Source organism: Anomaloglossus baeobatrachus, chromosome 5, assembly GCF_048569485.1.
Source record: "Anomaloglossus baeobatrachus isolate aAnoBae1 chromosome 5, aAnoBae1.hap1, whole genome shotgun sequence".
Lineage (NCBI taxonomy): Eukaryota > Metazoa > Chordata > Amphibia > Anura > Aromobatidae > Anomaloglossus > Anomaloglossus baeobatrachus.
The window spans coordinates 332,686,906-332,705,533 of NC_134357.1; the positions used below are offsets into that span (position 1 = coordinate 332,686,906).

The window sequence follows — 18,628 nt, forward strand, 5'->3', positions numbered from 1 at the left end:
GTCCAACTAAACGCAAACTGAATGGAATGGCATGCCGCTGCAAGATGCTGTGGTACGCATGCTGGTTCAGTATGCCTTCAATTTTGAATAAATCCCCAACAGTGTCATCAGCAAAGCACCCCCACATCATCACACCTCCTCCTCCATGCTTCACGGTGGGAACCAGGCATGTAGAGTCCATCCGTTCACCTTTTCTGCGTCGCACAAAGACACGGTGGTTGGATCCAAAGATCTCAAATTTGGACTCATCAGACCAAACGACAGATTTCCACTGGTCTAATGTCCATTCCTTCTGTTCTTTAGCCCAAACAAGTCCCTTCTGCTTGTTGCCTGTCTTAGCAGTGGTTTCCTAGCAGCTATTTTACCATGAAGGCCTGGTGCACAAAGTCTCCTCTTAACAGTTGTTCTAGAGATGTGTCTGCTGCTAGAACTCTGTGTGGCGTTGAGCTGGTCTCTAATCTGAGCTGCTGTTAACCTGCGATTTCTGAGGCTGGTGACTCGGATAAACTTATCCTCCACAGCAGAGGTGACTGTCTTCCTTTCCTGGGGCGGTCCCCATGTGAGCCAGTTTCTTTGTAGCGTTTGATGGTTTTTGCCACTGCATTTGGGGACACTTTCAAAGTTTTCCGAATTTTTCGGCCTGACTGACCTTCATTTCTTAAAGTAATGATGGCCACTCGTTTTTCTTTACTTAGAATTTGTGTTATGGCAAGAAAAAAGCAGCTAACAGTCTATTCAGTAGGACTATCAGCTGTGTATCCACCATACTTCTGCACAACACAACTAATGGTCCCAACCCCATTTATAAGGTAAGAAATCCCACTTATTAAACCTGACAGGGCACACCTGTGAAGTGAACACCATTTCCGGTGACTACCTCTTGAAGCTCATCAATGCCAAGAGTGTGCAAAGCAGTAATCAAATTGTCTCTCCAGGAAAGGAGACAAACTCCAGTGCAGCGCCACCTATTGGAAGTAGCGATCCTAAAAGTCAAAAGTGGATTTTTAACAATCCTTTTCATATGACTTAGGATTTATGCCAGATCAGAATCCCAATTTGCAGACACTGTTTCGGGGTGCTTGCCCCTCGTCAGTGCAAAGTATGGGGTGTCTGATCTGGCTCATGAGAAGCTATGTGGGGACCACGGGGGAACACTATTCTCCTAAATGAGACTTTGCAAGAGGAAACAAAGCAGTAATCAAAGCAAAAAGGTGGCTACTTTGAAGAACCTAGAATATAAGACATATTTTCAGTTGTTTCACACTTTTTTGTTAAGTATTTCATTCCACATGTGTTAATTCATAGTTTTGATGCCTTCAATGTGACTCTACAATTTTCAGTCATGAAAATTAAGAAAACTCTTTGAATGAGGTGTGTCCAAACCTTTGGTCTGTACTGTATATATAAAATATATTTTTAAGAAGTTAAAATGATGCGATTGGTACTATGTGACGCAGGCGGTACCCATGCTGCTGAGCTCCTGGACCTGCACCATACAATGATGTACAGCGTTCGTCGCTAAGTGCTTGGTGACATCCTTATAGCACATTATGCAATAACAATTGACAAATTACCAGCTCACTTGACGAAAAAAAATAAGTGTACCTGTAATTAAAGTAAATTGAAACATGTCGCACTTAGTGAAGACGGAGAGACTGTCTGACATGAAGAACGTGTCTTACCCAGATGGAGAAAATGCTGCCTGCTCCAGAACTGGGGCTTTGGTGCTACTAGACTTGGCGTCAGTCAATTTCACTTTGGCATCTGATAGTCGCTGGGAGAGAACATTGGTAACCAAAAGCTATGCAAAAGAGGAAAAAAAGAAAGTATTTCAGCTAGATTACAACAATATTAGAGGTAAAAGCTGTTAAAAACAAAAAGAAGGGAATTTTGTTTACTTACCGTAAATTCCTTTTCTTCTAGCTCCAATTGGGAGACCCAGACAGTGGGTGTATAGCTACTGCCTCTGGAGGCCGCACAAAGAACTACACTTAAAAGTGTAAGGCCCCTCCCCTTCTGGCTATACACCCTCCCGTAGGAGTACAGATTCCTCAGTTTTAGTACCAAAGCAAGAAGGAGGAAAGCCAATAACAGTTTCAAAAACAAATTCAATCCGATAACTAGATCGGAGAACTTAAGAAACAACGTGAACAACATGTGCACCCGAAAAAACGAAACCCTAAAAACAGATAGGGCGGGTGCTGGGTCTCCCAATTGGAGCTAGAAGAAAAGGAATTTACGGTAAGTAAACAAAATTCCCTTCTTCTTTTTCGCTCCTAATTGGGAGACCCAGACAGTGGGACGTCCAAAAGCAGTCCCTGGGTGGGTAAAAAGATACCACATGAACGGGCTGTCATACAGCCTCTTCCTACAGGTGGGCCACCGCCGCCTGAAGGACCTGTCTACCTAGGCTGGCGTCTGCCGAAGCGTAGGTATGCACTTGATAGTGTTTGGTAAACGTGTGCAGACTCGACCAGGTAGCCGCCTGGCACACTTGCTGAGCCGTAGCCTGATGCCTCAACGCCCAGGACGCACCAACGGCTCTGGTAGAATGGGCCTTCAGTCCAGATGGAATCTGAAGCCCAGCAGAACGGTATGTGTGAAGAATTGGTTCCTTGATCCACCGCGCCAGGGTGGATTTGGAAGCTTGCGATCCCTTATGCTGACCAGCGACTAGGACAAAGAGCGCATCCGAACGGCGTAGAGGCGCCGTGCGAGAAATGTAAATCCTGAGTGCTCTCACCAGGTCCAACAGATGTAAACCCTTTTCAAATTGGTGAACTGGATGCGGACACAAAGATGGCAAAGTGATATCCTGATTGAGATGAAAGGAAGAAACCACCTTGGGAGAAAACTCTGGAATTGGACGCAGTACTACCTTGTCTTGGTGAAATACCAGGAAGGGAGATTTGCAAGATAACGCCGCCAGCTCGGACACTCTTCGAAGAGACGTGACCGCTACAAGAAAAACTACCTTTTGTGAAAGCCGAGAAAGGGGAACCTCTTTCAAAGGCTCGAAAGGCGGCTTTTGAAGAGCAAGGAGAACCTTGTTCAGATCCCAGGGTTCCAATGGCCGTCTGTAAGGAGGAACGATATGACAAACTCCTTGGAGAAACGTGCGTACTTTAGAAAGCTGTGCCAAGCGCTTCTGAAAGAATACGGATAACGCGGAGACTTGACCCTTAAGCGAGCTAAGGGACAAACCTTTTTCCAACCCAGACTGCAGGAAGGAAAGAAAAATTGGCAATGCAAATGGCCAGGGAGAAAACCCTTGAGCCAAGCACCACGCTAAGAATATCTTCCACGTCCTGTGATAGATCTTAGCTGAGGATGGTTTTCTAGCCTGTCTCATTGTGGCAACAACTCCCTGAGATAAACCTGAGGCCGCTAGGATCCAGGACTCAATGGCCACACAGTCAGGTTCAGGGCCGCAGAATTCAGATGGAAAAACGGCCCTTGAGACAGCAGATCTGGACGGTCTGGTAGTGCCCACGGTTGGCCTACCGTGAGATGCCACAGATCCGGGTACCACGACCTTCTTGGCCAATTTGGAGCGACGAGTATGGCTCGCTGGCAGTCGGACTTGATTTTCCGGAGAACTCTGGGTAACAATGCTAGAGGTGGGAACACATAGGGGAGTCGGAATTGCGACCAATCCTGAACCAAGGCGTCTGCCGCCAGCGCTCGGTGATCGTGAGACCGTGCCATGAAAACTGGGACCTTGTTGTTGTGCCGTGACGCCATCAGATCGACGTCCGGCGACCCCCAGCGGCAACAGATCTGTTGAAACACGTCCGGGTGAAGGGACCATTCTCCTGCGTCCATGCCCTGGCGACTGAGAAAGTCTGCTTCCCAGTTTTCCACGCCTGGGATGTGAACTGCAGATATGGTGGACGCTCTGCTTTCCACCCACGTCAAAATCCGCTGGACTTCTTGAAAAGCTGAGGAATCTGTACTCCTACGGGAGGGTGTATAGCCAGAAGGGGAGGGGCCTTACACTTTTAAGTGTAGTTCTTTGTGCGGCCTCCAGAGGCAGTAGCTATACACCCACTGTCTGGGTCTCCCAATTAGGAGCGAAAAAGAAAAATCTCTACAGATAATCTAAAAGGGGTCAAACGTGCAGAATATATTATTTCATAAACATCCAAACTAAATAAATAAAAGAAGCAACTTCACAAATAGGGTATAAACTATCCCTATGGTGCATACAGCAATAATACGTTGTGACTTCATAGTTTCAGGTAAAACAAAGCCCTCTGCACTCAGACTGATATTTTACCCCTTTCTTCTGTATGGAAAGCTGGATGACAGCAGAATCAAATTTCCATGAAGTACTAACAAATAAAAACATATCTGTGGAAATCAAAAGGATACTAAATAGGAGAACAAAAGCGCAATAGGGTCTCATCCAAGATAGAAAGTTGGGGTGCCTGGGTGTGGTTCTGTGTGACACGACCACTCGTGTTACACAGAAACAGCTGCTGCAAATCCACGGGAGTCTTCAAAAGGATAAAAAGGAAAGTGGATGTCATCTGCACTGCTGTTCAATAAGGATTGCAAAAGCCAGGATAGGGAATAAAAGTGGCTTTATTTGTCAATGCATTTCCAAATCTAGCTTATTTGTGCTTGTCCTGAGGAAGGAGTCAGTGTAGACTGAAACGCGTTGACAAATAAAAACACTTTAATTCTCAATCCTGGTTTTGAAATCCTTTACATTCCATTTGCCTTTTTACCCTCAAAATCATTAGGATATAATCCTCAATAAATAGCTGCAAAGCTGCTCACTTTTATATTAATTGCAGCAATAAAAATGTTTCAATAAAATTTCACTAAAAATTTGCAAAGGATCAAATTGATTTACTCAAACTATGGGGTAGCATGAATAGGATCTGGCTGCACAAGTGTCACCAGGTATATTTTTCTCTGAAAATCTCCTAAGTGTTAGGTTGCTTTAACACTACCGCCCCATCACCGTTCAGTGGTACCGTCAGAGCGTCCTTTCAAACCCCACGGAAAACGGGTTTCGGACATATGCGCCGATGGGGCCACTGACTATAATGGTGCAGACTGAGTCACCGTGTGTTCGGTCGTGCAACATTTTTGGGAGCATAAGCCTATTAGAGGTGGACACCCAGACATAGTATAGAGTGTCTGGGTGCCCGCCTCCAGTAAGCGTATACTCCTGAAAATGGTGAACAACAGAGCGCAGTGTGAAAGCGGCCTTAGAGTAAACTTAGTGTGAAGCTCTGACCATAGGAAGAGATGAGAATGGTCCATTGCCACTCATGACTGGCTTTTCTCAGCACTGCTCCAGGTGACTGACAGGTCTCTCGCTATGTACACACATGACAGACCTGTCAATCAACCAGTGCAATACAGGAAGAAGCCAGATTATCAATATAGATTTTCTCTGAAATGCCAAAACATTTCAGAAAAAATATTCCTAGATGCAATTGTTCAGAAAGCTCTGATTAATGCTGGCTGTGGTTTGGGCATCAGGTGACAGGTTCCCCTTAATTTGGGGCTCACAGCTTCATACTTCTCTTGATGTCACAGGGTAACACTACAATTTTCTGACAAGTAACCTGATGGAGCGGAACCACAATACCCTTGTGAATAAAAACCATATCCATACAACTCAGCCAGGTCATCCATATCTGGCAGAAATACGTACTCTAAGGAGGGGTTGTTTGTGAGACACAGCAGCAGGACCATCAGGCACCACAATGAGTGGAAGGTGATAGCGATTGTGGGAAAGTGCAGAGGCAGCAAAGGCCACGCTGAAGGCTTCAGAGAGGGAATCAAAGCTCTTCCTGCTGAAGATGGCATTTACCAGCTGGACAATCTGGTCCTGGGAAACAGAAGAGTAGTTTTTGAGAAACACAAGTAGAAGGCAGTAATCTTAAATACTAGACTTAGTAAGAACACTTCTGGAGCTTTTGTTACCTCTTTCAAGGCAGGCTCCACACCAACATGATCTGACAAGCTGTATGTAGCAGCCACAAACAGAGCAGTAGCTTCTAGTCCTTCCTCAAACTGCAGATACTGACCACCCAGGTCATCCAGTCGCGCCACTAAGTCCTATGAAAGAAAAAAAAACAAACAAAAAGTCAGCTTCTAAAAGGGGGAAAAAATGGCAACCATTCATCTTAAATGACCATAAATTACAATTTTAGCCTATTCACTGCATAAAGAAAAAGTTATGTTGTGTATAAATGTGTCTACACCACGTGCAGAATTATTATGCAACTTGTATTGTAGAGGATTGTTTTTATTATTGATCAACAACTATGTTCTCAATCAACCCAATAGACTCAAATATCAAGGCTTAATATTTTTGGAAGTTGGAGTGGTTTTTTTTTTAGATTTGGCTATCTTAGGAGGATATCTGTTTGTGCAGGTAACCATTACTGTGCAGAATTATTAGGCAACTTAATAAAAAACAAAATATATTCCCATCTCACTTTTTTATTTTCACCAGGTAAACCAATATAACTGCACAAATAAACATTTCTGACATGCAAAAACAAAACCCCAAAAAATTAGTGACCAATATAGCCACCATTCTCTATGATGACACTCAACAGCCTACCATCCATAGATTCTGTCAGTTGCTTGATCCGTTTACGATAAACATTGCGTGCAGCAGCCACCACAGCCTTCAGACACTATTCCGAGAGGTGTACTGTTTTCCTTCCCTGTAGATCTTACATTTTATGATGGACCACAGGCTCTCTATGGGGTTTAGAGCAGGTGAACAATGGGGCCATGTCATTATTTTTTCATCTTTTAGACTTTTACTGGCTAGACACACTGTGGAGTAGTTGGATGCATGTGAAGGAGCATTGTCCTGTATGAAAATCATGTTTTTCTTGAACGATACTGACTTCTTCCTGTACCACTGCTTGAAGACGTTGTCTTCCAGAAACTGGCAGTAGGTCTGGGAGTTGAGCTTCACTCCATCCTCAACCCGAAAAGGTCCCACAAGTTCATCTTTGATGATACCACCAGCCCATACCAGTACCCCACCTCCACCTTGCTGGCGTCTGAGTCAGAGTGGAGCTCTCTGCCCTTTACTGATCCAGCCTCTGGCCATCCATCTGGCCCATCAAGAGTCACTCTCATTTCATCAGTCTATAAAACCTTTGAAAAATCGGTCTTAAGCTATTTCTTGGCCCAGTCTTGACGTTTTATCTTATGTTTTTTTGTTCAAAAGTGGTCGTTTTTCAGCCTTCCTTACCTTGGCCATGTCCCTGAGTATGGCACACCTTGTGCTTTTTGATACTCCAGTAACATTGCAGCTCTGAAATATGGCCAAACTTGTGGCAAATGGCATCTTGGTAGCTTCATTTTGATTTTCCTCAATTCATGGGCAGTTATTTTGCGCCTTTTTTGCCCAACACGCTTCTTGCGACCCTGTTGGCTATTTGCCATGAAACACTTGATTTGAAGCGTGATTACGCTTCAAAAGTTTGGCAATTTCAAGACTGCTGCATCCCTCTGCAAGACATCTCACAATTTTGGACTTTTCAGAGCCCGTCAAATCTCTTTTCTCACCTATTTTGAAAAGGAAAGGAAGTTGCCTAATAATTAAGCACAACTTATATAGGGTTTTGATATTACACCACACCCCTCCTCATTACAGAGATGCACATCACCTGATTAATTGGTGGTTGTCTCTCAAGCCTATACAGCTTGGAGTAGGACAATATGTATAAAAATTATCATGTGATCAAAATACCCATTTGCCTAATAAGTCTGCACACAGTGTATAATGTTTTGATCAGCAGATTCCCCATGTGCAGTACTCATGTTGGCTTAATCTGGAAGTCCACATGAGACTTTTCAGCCAACGACTATCGGATGTGCTTATGAAATGTTGTGTCACTAGCCAACAGAAATCTGTAGAACACATGTATGGATGGCTTCTCATATGTTTTCGATTAAAAAAACAAAACACATAGCGTGACTGAAAGCATGGAAAGAATCATGGCATTGATGAAGCTCAATAAAAATGTGTATCGACAGCTCAAGTCTGAAGTCCAATAACAATGAAACTCAATAAAAGGTTGATATTAGAAACAGGGCATAATGGAATTTACATGAATTGTATTAAAGCACTTTTTTCCCAAAATGATGAACTTTCCACAAGCAAAATTTCAATAAAAAATGTACTACAGCGTAGAACACTATAAAATGTTTCCACATTCCTCTGATGCTATGATCCCGTTACCTCTATTTCCTCCACAATCCCACGGAGGTTGGCCTGCTGGGACAGCATAGCGGCAGTCAAGAGTGCTTCAATCGTTCTGCAGAAAAACAGACGACATGGAAGTGAGACATATTGGGAGTAATGGATTAATGAACTGTAATCATTGTACAACAAAACAATTGGGTGGTGAAGTGCAGATTCCAAATGAAGGTTATTGCACATACACACTGGTTGATATACTGTATGCACTAAAAAATAAGGGAACCAATGCATCCACTGAGACATGCCATTTGATCCTCAGAAGCATGGACCTCCTTCAGGATGATTATAATAGGCTTATACATTATATGGTAAGATCCAAGAGGTGATCGGCACTCCACCCTTTAGCTTCGTTGAACGTGGAAAACAGCTCAAAATAAGATATAGGACCCAGGCACTGCTGTTGGAAGCTCGGGATGGAGCTGAGATGTTCAAAAAGTGAATAAAGGAACAGAATTGATTGAAAATATATATTCGAGTGCGGGGTCTTTTTTCTTATACATCAGATGGGACTCACCGGACTATTTTTGCTGCTCCAGAGTAAGCTTGACCACACACATTAGATGGCAGATTGATGCTTCGGCTGGTCACTTAGCTTACACTCCCATACACAGAAGCACTCGCTCAGCCAAGTGCTACTGTGTTCTCTATGAAAAAGGCGAAGGCTGACATGCTGGCCTGCGGCTCATCTCAGAGAGAACAACGTGATTGGCAGAGCAAAATCGGCCATGCGCAATCAACAGCTCTTCCGACCCTCAGTCTTCCAGCTCCCCCATACAAGATAGAAGTGTCCAGAATGACTTAAGAAAAGCAAAAACCTCTGCAATCCTAGATGACAATTTCTCTCATCTCTGCCGAGGTCGCTTCGAAGAAACTGTTGAAAGGCGACTCCCCACGCCATTTCCCATTAATGGTATAAAGAGCAACACAAGCCAAGGGTTCAATTAGACAGGCCAGTCACAGCCAATTAGTGGCTGCTGATGGGCTACCTGCTTAGACTGGACAACTACACTTCTATTTTCACAAAACAATTGTTAATACGATTAAATAGTGTGTAAAATATGGTATCAGCAGTACATGTCCTGCTCACATGGGGCTTTATGCTGCTGAGGAGAATGATTTTTAAGAAAGTTAAGTGATTGTCTGTCTGTTAGGCAGACTGACAATTGGGAAACGAGCTTGTTCTCATTATGCGGCCTGTCTAAACGCCCTTGCAACTAACAGCATTGTGCCTAGTCCCTGCGCTCATTAGCATATCATAAAGGATCTTTAGAAATACTTTTCCTAAAGATTCCTTTATCTATGCTAGTGTATACAGGGACGGTTAGGCAGGGATTAGAAATATGCAGCCAGAACTGCTCGTGGTTCTGGGTGCATATTGCACCTGACAGGTTCCCTTTAAGAGTGTTGTAATATAATGACTTTGTCCCTGTGGAATAATTGTGTGCTTTTCTTCAGCTGGCACATCTGTAGGATCAGTGTTGTAGCAGTGACAACTATCTTAAATTATATCAGAAGTTTTACACATATTGCTGTGTGTCTGCTACAATATTTATGAGTGCTTGATTCTTATGATTGGTCACTAGAGTTGAGCGCGGTTCGTGGTTCTCCAGTTCGCGGCTCGAGTGATTTTGGGGGCTGTTCTAGATCGAACTAGAACTCGAGCTTTTTGCTAAAGCGCGATAGTTCTAGTTACGTTCGAGAACGGTTCTAGCAGCAAAAAGACAAGCTAATTACTAGCTGGCTTTCCGCTGTAATAGTGTAAGTCACTCTGTGACTCACACTATTATGAAATTTCAACGTATAGTGTGCGGGAACAGCGCATTCAGATCACTGCTGTATGTATAATGGTGATCGACATTTTTTTTTTTTTTCCTTGTCTTCCTTCCCTAAGTGCGCACGTGTAGTGGGGCGGGCCAGCATGTCAGCCAATCCCAGACACACACACAGCTAAGTGGACTTTTAGGCTATGTGCCCACGCTGCGGATTTTGCTCGGATTTTGCCGCGGATTTACCGCGGATTTTCCGAAAATCTGCAGCAGCGGCACTTCCAAGCCATTTCAATGGCATTTTGTAAATGCTGTGTCCATGCTGCGGATTTTTCCGCGGCGGATTTGCCGCGGATTTTGATCCGGAAAAATCTGCAGCATGTCAATTATTGTTGCGGATTTTGGTGCGGATTTTGGGTATAGAATGGGGAAAAAAAAAAAAATCCGCATCAAAATCCGCGGCAAAAATAAGGTGCGGATTTGCCGCGAAAGTGACGGATTTTCATGCAGAAAAATCCGCAGGTACATTCTACCGTGGACACATAGCCTTAGCCAGAGAAGCAACGGCATGTGTGATAGGATGTCCATGTCACATGTCCCTGCATTATAAAAACGGGTATCTGCCCGTCCGGACGCCATTATCTCTTCTGCGTCTGGGTGTCAGTCACATCTGGTGCAGCTCTTGTCTCCGATACTGCTGTGTACGCTCTACACACAGCGCTATACAGAACAGGGATAGAAGTTTCTATTAGCCCTTGTAAGGGCTAATAACAGCAGGCTCAGAGCCATAGGTGACAGTCAGGTCCGTGGAAACAGATTTTAACAGCTACAGAAGATAACAGCGTCTGTGTAGCTAAGCTCCGGGACTTCCTCGCTGCATTTCCCCATTAGGAGGGATATAAAGTGAGGCTTCCTTTCCTGTACACTGACCCACAACCCAGCCACTGTACCCTCCTGGCCTTTGCACACTCAAGCTCACTGTTACTAAGCCATTATACTAGCAAACACTGAGTAAACTTAGTGGCATCCTAAAAGTGGCTGTTGGACTTCCATTAGTGTCCCACTAGTGCAAATCACACTTGCGTTGAACGGTATCCGTTGCATTGCGTTGTGTGACGGATGCAACGGATGTGTTGCATTTAGTGGCACAACGGATCGTACATAGTCTTTATTTTTTTTTCTTCTTCTTTCGTTTTACCGGCGGCAGACTATTGTGAACGATCAGCTGATCGCTCACAGCAGCCGGTCGCCGGGTGATCAGCTGATCGCTCACAGCAGCCGGTCGCCGGATGATCAGCTGATCACTCACAGCAGCCGGTCGCCGGGTGATCAGCTGATCGTTCAGCCGCCGAGAATGTGTGAGGGGGGCGGAGTGCGGGGTTTGTGGAGCCGAGTGGGACCATGGCACTGAGGACGTCAGTGCAGCGAGGAATGCAAGGCTGGGGACAGGTGAGTGAGTGTGTGTGTGTGTGCGTGCGTGCGTGTGTACACGTGGAGTGATGTGCGGGAGGGGGCGGAGCCGAGCGGGAAAGTGTCAGGCTCCCTGCACCCGTAGCCAGGGTAAATATCGGGTAACTAGGGAAAACGCATTGCTTCGTAACCCGATGTTTACCCTGGTTACAAGTGCAGGGAGCCAGAGAGAGAATGCGCAGCGAAGTCCTACGGATTGCGCTGCTCAAAAAACGTTACATGCAGCGTTCCCTCCGCCCGACACAGCGTCAAAATAACGACGCTGCGTTGTGCAGCGGATGCAACGCAAGACCATCCGTTTCTATCCGTAGCTAATAGACGTCTATGAGGAATTTAACAGTTTCCTGCAACGGTTACCATAATTGCTCAAGTTTGCGGATAGCAACGGAAGCCGTCCAACGCAAGTGTGAAAGTAGCCTAATAGATTGGTTGGTGTAGTTTTCCATTCTCGGCAGCGGGCATGCTATTCACACAGTGTGTTGCCGAGAACCATCATCTTTGTACAGCACTAAAAATCAACTTACTGACTAGTATTTTACTTGATCACATGTTTTGACTGCAAGATTAGCATGGATCAAGCATTCCTAAGAATGACTGTTTAGGATTCAGTGTAAATGGACTTCTATCTCTACACAGACATGACTGACCTTCATCTGTCGGGGAAGAGTAGGAAGGCCCCCGATTCACATTATATGGTGGTCCGATCTGTTTGGATTTAGCTGACTTATCTAATGTGTAGGGGTCTTATATCTCATGACAGGCTGCTAGTGTACCGTATTTTTTGGACCATAAGACGCACTTTTTCCCCCCCAAATGTTGGGGGAAAGTGGGGGGTGAGTCTTCTGGTCTGAATATAGGGCTGTGGCCGAGAATGAGGGTGCTGCGGTCAAGCGGGTCATCGGCGGCACGAGAAGGCTGTGGCAGCGCCTGCCGTGACCACGTGGGCCCGTTCATTACATATGCACGCCCATCATCCCGCCCATCATCTTTCAGCGCTGAAGCCAGCGCCGACAGGTGAGCGGAATGATGGGCGGGGGGTGCGTGCATATTAACAGGCTGGCCGTGATCACCCCTGGCAGCTACAGCCTGGAGTGATCATGTGCGGCTGTATTCACTGCCCCCCGCGCATCATCATCTGCGCGGGGTGCAGTGAATAAGTAGGGTACTCACCCGTCACCGTTCCCCTGCAGCACCGCGATCTCCTCCCGTCTGCCGGCCAGCTGATCTGTGTAGCGAGCGGTGAGCACAGCGATGGCGTCATCGCTGTGCGCGCTGCTAGTCACACAGGTCAGCTGACCGACAGACAGCAGGACGAGCGATGCTACAGGGAACAGTGATGGCTCCACACAGGTCAGCAGTGATGCTGCCGCCAAAGACATGGGGAGGAGCGATGGAGCGAGGAAAGGTGTGTATAAACGTTTATTTTTTTGTGTGATACAGGATACATGCCATATAGCAGGATGGGGCCATGTAGCAGGATGGATGGGGCCATATAGCAGGATGGATGGGGGTATATAGCAGGATAAGGGCATATAGCAGGATGGCATTATATAGCAGGATGGGGGTATATAGCAGGATAAGGGCATATACCAGGATGGGGAGCATAAAGCACGATGGCAGTATATAGCAGGATGGGGGTATATAGCAGGATAAGGGCATATACCAGGTTGGGGTACATATACAAGGCAGGAGGATCATTACCAGGATGGGGTACCTTAGCAGAGAATTTGGGGACATTACCCCCATAACAGTGTCAGCAGCAGATCCTCGCTCCATAACAGCATTTTTTGCTTAAAATTTTATTTTCCTCCTCTAAAACCAGGGTGCGTCTTATGGTCCGGTGCGTCTTATAGTCCGACAAATACGGTATATTGTATGCATTGTGATAAGGGCTTTGTTACAGATTAAAACCTCTTAAATCAGTAAGGATACACAGGAGTATGTGGGACAAATAAGACAATTCATCTCTTCCGTTCGCTGCACACGCATTTTCATGCGTTTGTGACTTCAACATCACAAAACATTTACTTACTAGAAGGGAAGTACGCAACTCTTAAGTGGGAAAGATCCCACCCAAAAGGTAAATTGTCCTGATCTATACATGACAGCCTCATTTCCATGACAAATGTACTGGGTTCCCCGTGGGAAGCGAAGGGGCAGAGCAGATCAGAAGCATTAACTTGCAAAGAAGCAGAATGACAGTCTTCTGATCCATATACTAAAAGGAAAGCAGCTCGGGCTGTGACAGTTCTCGCTTGTCACCAGGGACTTTTCATCCCACTATGAGGTGCATTTAAAACTATCTTGTAAATTGCTTTTTCACTCCTGTTCAGAATTAAACATGTTGTTAGCATTGCCATTTATATGGAGATTAGCTATTTACATTACAGTCTTGAATCACGCTTAAATACAAAGTGACTCAATCCTATCACATCCTTAATGGGGTGCTCTCTGCAGATGAGGAAATGACCATGTAATCCACAGACAAAACTCCTCAGGATGGACCTGCAGAACTCTGCAGTGAGGGTATGCAGGCAAGAGGACATTACAGGTCCATCCTCATAAGCCGCTGCACATTCTTCACACCAATGCATTGTTGTTAGTTAGAGAAACAGCTCGCTGTGCTATGCAGACTCCCCAACTCCCATTATTTTACTGTGCAGTATCTATCTATATATATAATTGCCTTATTCTGTCTGTCTGTCTGTCTTGCTCCAAAATTGTGTCCTTACGGTGACACAAAGCTGATTGGCCGCTGGGCTCGCCATGGCCCCGCCTCCCCGCACGGATTGGCCGCTTGCCTCGCCTCGGCTCCGCCCCCCCTTGGATTGGTCGCTCGCCTTGGCCTGGCCCCGCCTTCCGCATGGATTGCCCGCTCGCCTCGGCCCTCCGCACGCATCGCCAGACATAACCTTGCGCTGCTGGGATCGTGACGGAGCCGGTGTACGCTGGTAACCATTATACACATCGGGTAACTAAGGTCCCTTAGTTACCCGATGTGTTTCATAGTTACCAGTGTACACCGGCTCCGTCACGATCCCAGCAGCGCCAGACATAACCTTGCGATGCTGGGATCGTGACGGAGCCGGTGAACGCTGGTAACCATTATACACATCGGGTAACTAAGGTCCCTTAGTTACCCGATGTGTATCATAGTTACCAGCGTACACCGGATCCCGGTACACATGTGCAGGGAGCCGGCATTATACTCCTCTCCCCCCAGGACTACTCCTCCTATTATAGTCCTCCTATTATACTCCTCTCTGAGTATAATAGGAGAACTATTATAGCATGGGGGATGGAGCACGATGGGGGGTGCGCAGCATGGGGAATGGAGCACGATGGGGGGTGCGCAGCATGGGGGATGGAGCACGATGGGGGGTGCGCAGCATGGGGGATGCGCAGCATGGGCGATGGAGCACGATGGGGGGTGCGCAGCATGGGGGATGGAGCACGATGGGGGGTGCGCAACATGGGGAATGGAGCACGATGGGGAGTGCACAGCATGGGGGATGGAGCACGATGGGGAGTGCGCAGCATGGGGGATGGAGCACGATGGGGAGTGCGCAGCATGGGGGATGGAGCACGATGGGGGGTGCGCAGCATGGGGGATGGAGCACGATGGGGGGTGCGCAGCATGGGGGATGGAGCACGATGGGGAGTGCGCAGCATGGAGAATGGAGCACGATGGGGAGTGCGCAGCATGGAGAATGGAGCACGATGGGGAGTGCGCAGCATGGAGAATGGAGCACAATGGGGAGTGCGCAGCATGGGGGATGGAGCACGATGGGGGGTGCGCAGCATCGGGGATGGAGCACGATGGGGAGTGCGCAGCATGGGGGATGGAGCACGATGGGGGGCGCGCAGCATCGGGGATGGAGCACGATGGGGAATGCGCAGCATAGGGGATGGAGCACGATGGGGGTTGGGCAGCAAGGGGGATGGAGCACGATGGGGGATGCGCAGCATGGGGGATGGAGCACGATGGGGGATGCGCAGCATGGGGGATGGAGCACGATGGGGGATGCGCAGCATGGGGGATGGAGCACGATGGGGGATGCGCAGCATGGGGGATGGAGCACGATGGGAGGTGGACACCTCCCCCCAACACACACACGCACAACACACCACACACACACTGGGAACCTCAAACACCGCCCTACACAGACACCCGCACACACACAACACCCAACACACAAACACCGCGGCATACATAAATATACGCACATACCGCACAACACACACATTGCACAAAACATACCTCCCCCCAAAACACACCACACCCACACAAACCGCGCAACACACACACACACACACACACACACACACACAACGCGACAGACACACAGCGCTCCACAAACAACGCAACACACATACAACACCGCTCTCACCCCCCGCCACACCCAGACAACACCCAGAACATGTACAGCGCCCTACACAAACACTTGGTAACTAAAATCATACATGAACTACACAATACGTAAATTCTAGAATACCCGATGCGTAGAATCGGGCCACCTTCTAGTGGAAAAATAACAATCCTGATGCCAACTATAGGTGATCTACTATTGAATTATCCGATTCTGGCTCAATTTCTATAGTGATGGCTTGTGAGAACACAAGGATAACAGTTCAAAAACATGCATAAGCTGCGGTCACCATCATTGGGCACTCTAAAATGCTGTATATAAGAGCCGAGGCCGCTGTGTAATACATAAACACTTTATAATACTCACCTAGAAGGTCGCTCCGGTGTAGACTGGTCGAATGGGCGCCTCCTCTTTCGACCATCTTTGTGTCCTTCTTCTGAAGCCTGGATGCATGACGCGTCCTACGTCCTATACACTCTCCGGCACTGAGGTCCTGCGCAGGGCAGATCTAAGTATTGTAGTGCACCTGCGCAGGACCTCAGTACCGGCCTGTGTGCATGACGTAGGATGCGTCATGCACGCTGGCTTCAGAAGAAGGAGGACCAAGATGGCCGAAAGAGGAGGCGCCGGTCCCAGAGAACGGAGATGCCTATTCAACCAGTCTGCGACCTTCTAGGTGAGTATTATAAAGTGATTTTTATGTTCTACACAGCGGCTTGGGCACTTATATACAGCATGTTAGAATGCTGTATATAAGAGCCCACAGGTGGTGGCCGCAGCTTATTATAGAGCCCAAATCTGGTGACAGGTCCCCTTTAAGCATTCTTGAAACAAGTGTTCATATTTTTTATGTACTTTATATCGTCGAGTATAAGCAGAGTTTTTCGGCTTATTTTTTTAATGCTGAAAAAGGCCCCCTTGGCTTATACTCGAATGAGGGTCCCACAAAACATTATTCTCACCTATCCTCCGTTCTCGCAGTGTCGTCTTACCTGCTTCTTGTGGACCACAGGCACATAGACCCTTCAATGATCTCAGCCGGTACACCGATGCCATCAGCGCATTCCTTCTGTTGAATGATTTGTGAAGCCACAAATCAGTCATTTGAAGTAAAGCGATGACGACAGCGGCGGCCTGGTGTGTACCAGCTGAGATCGAGGGGTCTATGTGTCTGCGGTCCGCAAGGTGTAGGTAAGAGGACAGGTGAGAATAGTGTGTGTGTATATATATATATATATATATATATATATATATATATATATATATATATATATGTGTATGTGTGTATGTGTGTATGTGTGTATGTGTGTATGTGTGTGTGTGTATGTGTATGTGTGTATGTGTGTATATGTGTGTGTGTGTGTGTGTGTGTGTGTGTGTGTGTGTGTATATATATGTGATCAGCAGCATAAGAGGGGACAAGAGGGGGACCTGTAAGAGACCATTACTAAAGGATGGGCACATTACTACAGGGCACAAGAATGAGCACATTACTACAGGGGTCAAAACGGGCACTTTACTACAGGGGACAAGGATGAGGCATATTACTACAGGAGACAATAAGTCAATATAGGCACATTAGTACAGGAGACAATATGACCACATTACTACAGGGCACAAGGATGGGTCACATTACTACAGGATGGGGACAAGAATGGGCACAATACATTTTATTGGTATCTATTTTTATGTTTGAAATTTACCAGTAGCTGCTGCATTTCCCACCCTAGGCTTATACTCAAATCAATAAGTTCTCACAGTTTTTTGTGGTAAAATTAGTGCCTCGGGTAATACTCAGGTTGGTGTATACTCGAGTATATACAGTAATTCACAAGTCACCATGAATAATGTAATTAATTTTTTTTTTAGCCCAGGTATGATGGTACTCAATATTTGTAGTTATATGTTCCAGATTATGCTGTTACAGCCACATGGTCCAATAGACTCTGGACTGCCTACAGGATATCTCTGAGAGACAGTAACAAAGGAATCATCACTTTCCTCTCCACTTGTTGCTTTGATCTGTTTGATTAACATTGTACAGTATATCTTCCTTGTTATAGCAGCAGTATGGCAGAAGTTGTCCTGTTAATTGCACTAGCACAATGGGCCCAATTTGGAATTGGCACAGGCACAGTCTAAAATGTGGAAAGCCTTCCTGTGCAACAAAGAGGGCCCAAATTCAATATCCACCGTTTTGAAATTATATGTCCAATAATCTCATATAGATGTTATGGCAAGGGAACAACATACTTTTGGCAAAACAGCTTGGTGATCGAGACAAGCAGACCTCCCTGGAGCATTAGATGATTCATTTATATCATAGTAAAATCATAACGGTGTACCATTATTCACTTCACGTACTAAATAAAGACATAAGTACTACAGATCTGTCAACAGTATTTTTGTGACCATTTCCAGGTCTCTTCTGAACGGCACACACTGAAAAATGGAAAAGAAGGGAATTTTGTTTACTTACCGTAAATTCCTTTTCTTCTAGCTCCTATTGGGAGACCCAGACAATTGGGTGTATAGCTTCTGCCTCCGGAGGCCACACAAAGTATTACACTGAAAAGTGTAACCCCTCCCCTCTGCCTATATACCCTCCCGTGGATCACGGGCTCCTCAGTTTTGGTGCAAAAGCAGGAAGGAGGAAACTTATAAATTGGTCTAAGGTAAATTCAATCCGAAGGATGTTCGGAGAACTGAAACCATGAACCCAGAACAATTCAACATGAACAACATGTGTACACAAAAGAACAACAGCC

At 46.2% G+C, this 18,628-nt stretch overlaps 1 protein-coding gene across 2 annotated transcripts in view; it reads right to left on the reverse strand.

Annotated features, from left to right (window-relative positions):
* Positions 1-18,628, reverse strand: part of RPN2 (ribophorin II) — an 83,315-nt gene that overhangs the window by 12,504 nt on the left and 52,183 nt on the right. For both annotated transcript variants that reach the window (XM_075349817.1, XM_075349816.1), the window contains exons 5-8: positions 8,234-8,309; positions 5,947-6,081; positions 5,675-5,851; positions 1,683-1,801 (exon numbers count right to left, since the gene is read on the reverse strand). In XM_075349817.1, coding sequence (XP_075205932.1) covers positions 1,683-1,801; positions 5,675-5,851; positions 5,947-6,081; positions 8,234-8,309 — 507 coding nt within the window. The remainder of the gene's footprint in view (positions 1-1,682; positions 1,802-5,674; positions 5,852-5,946; positions 6,082-8,233; positions 8,310-18,628) is intronic.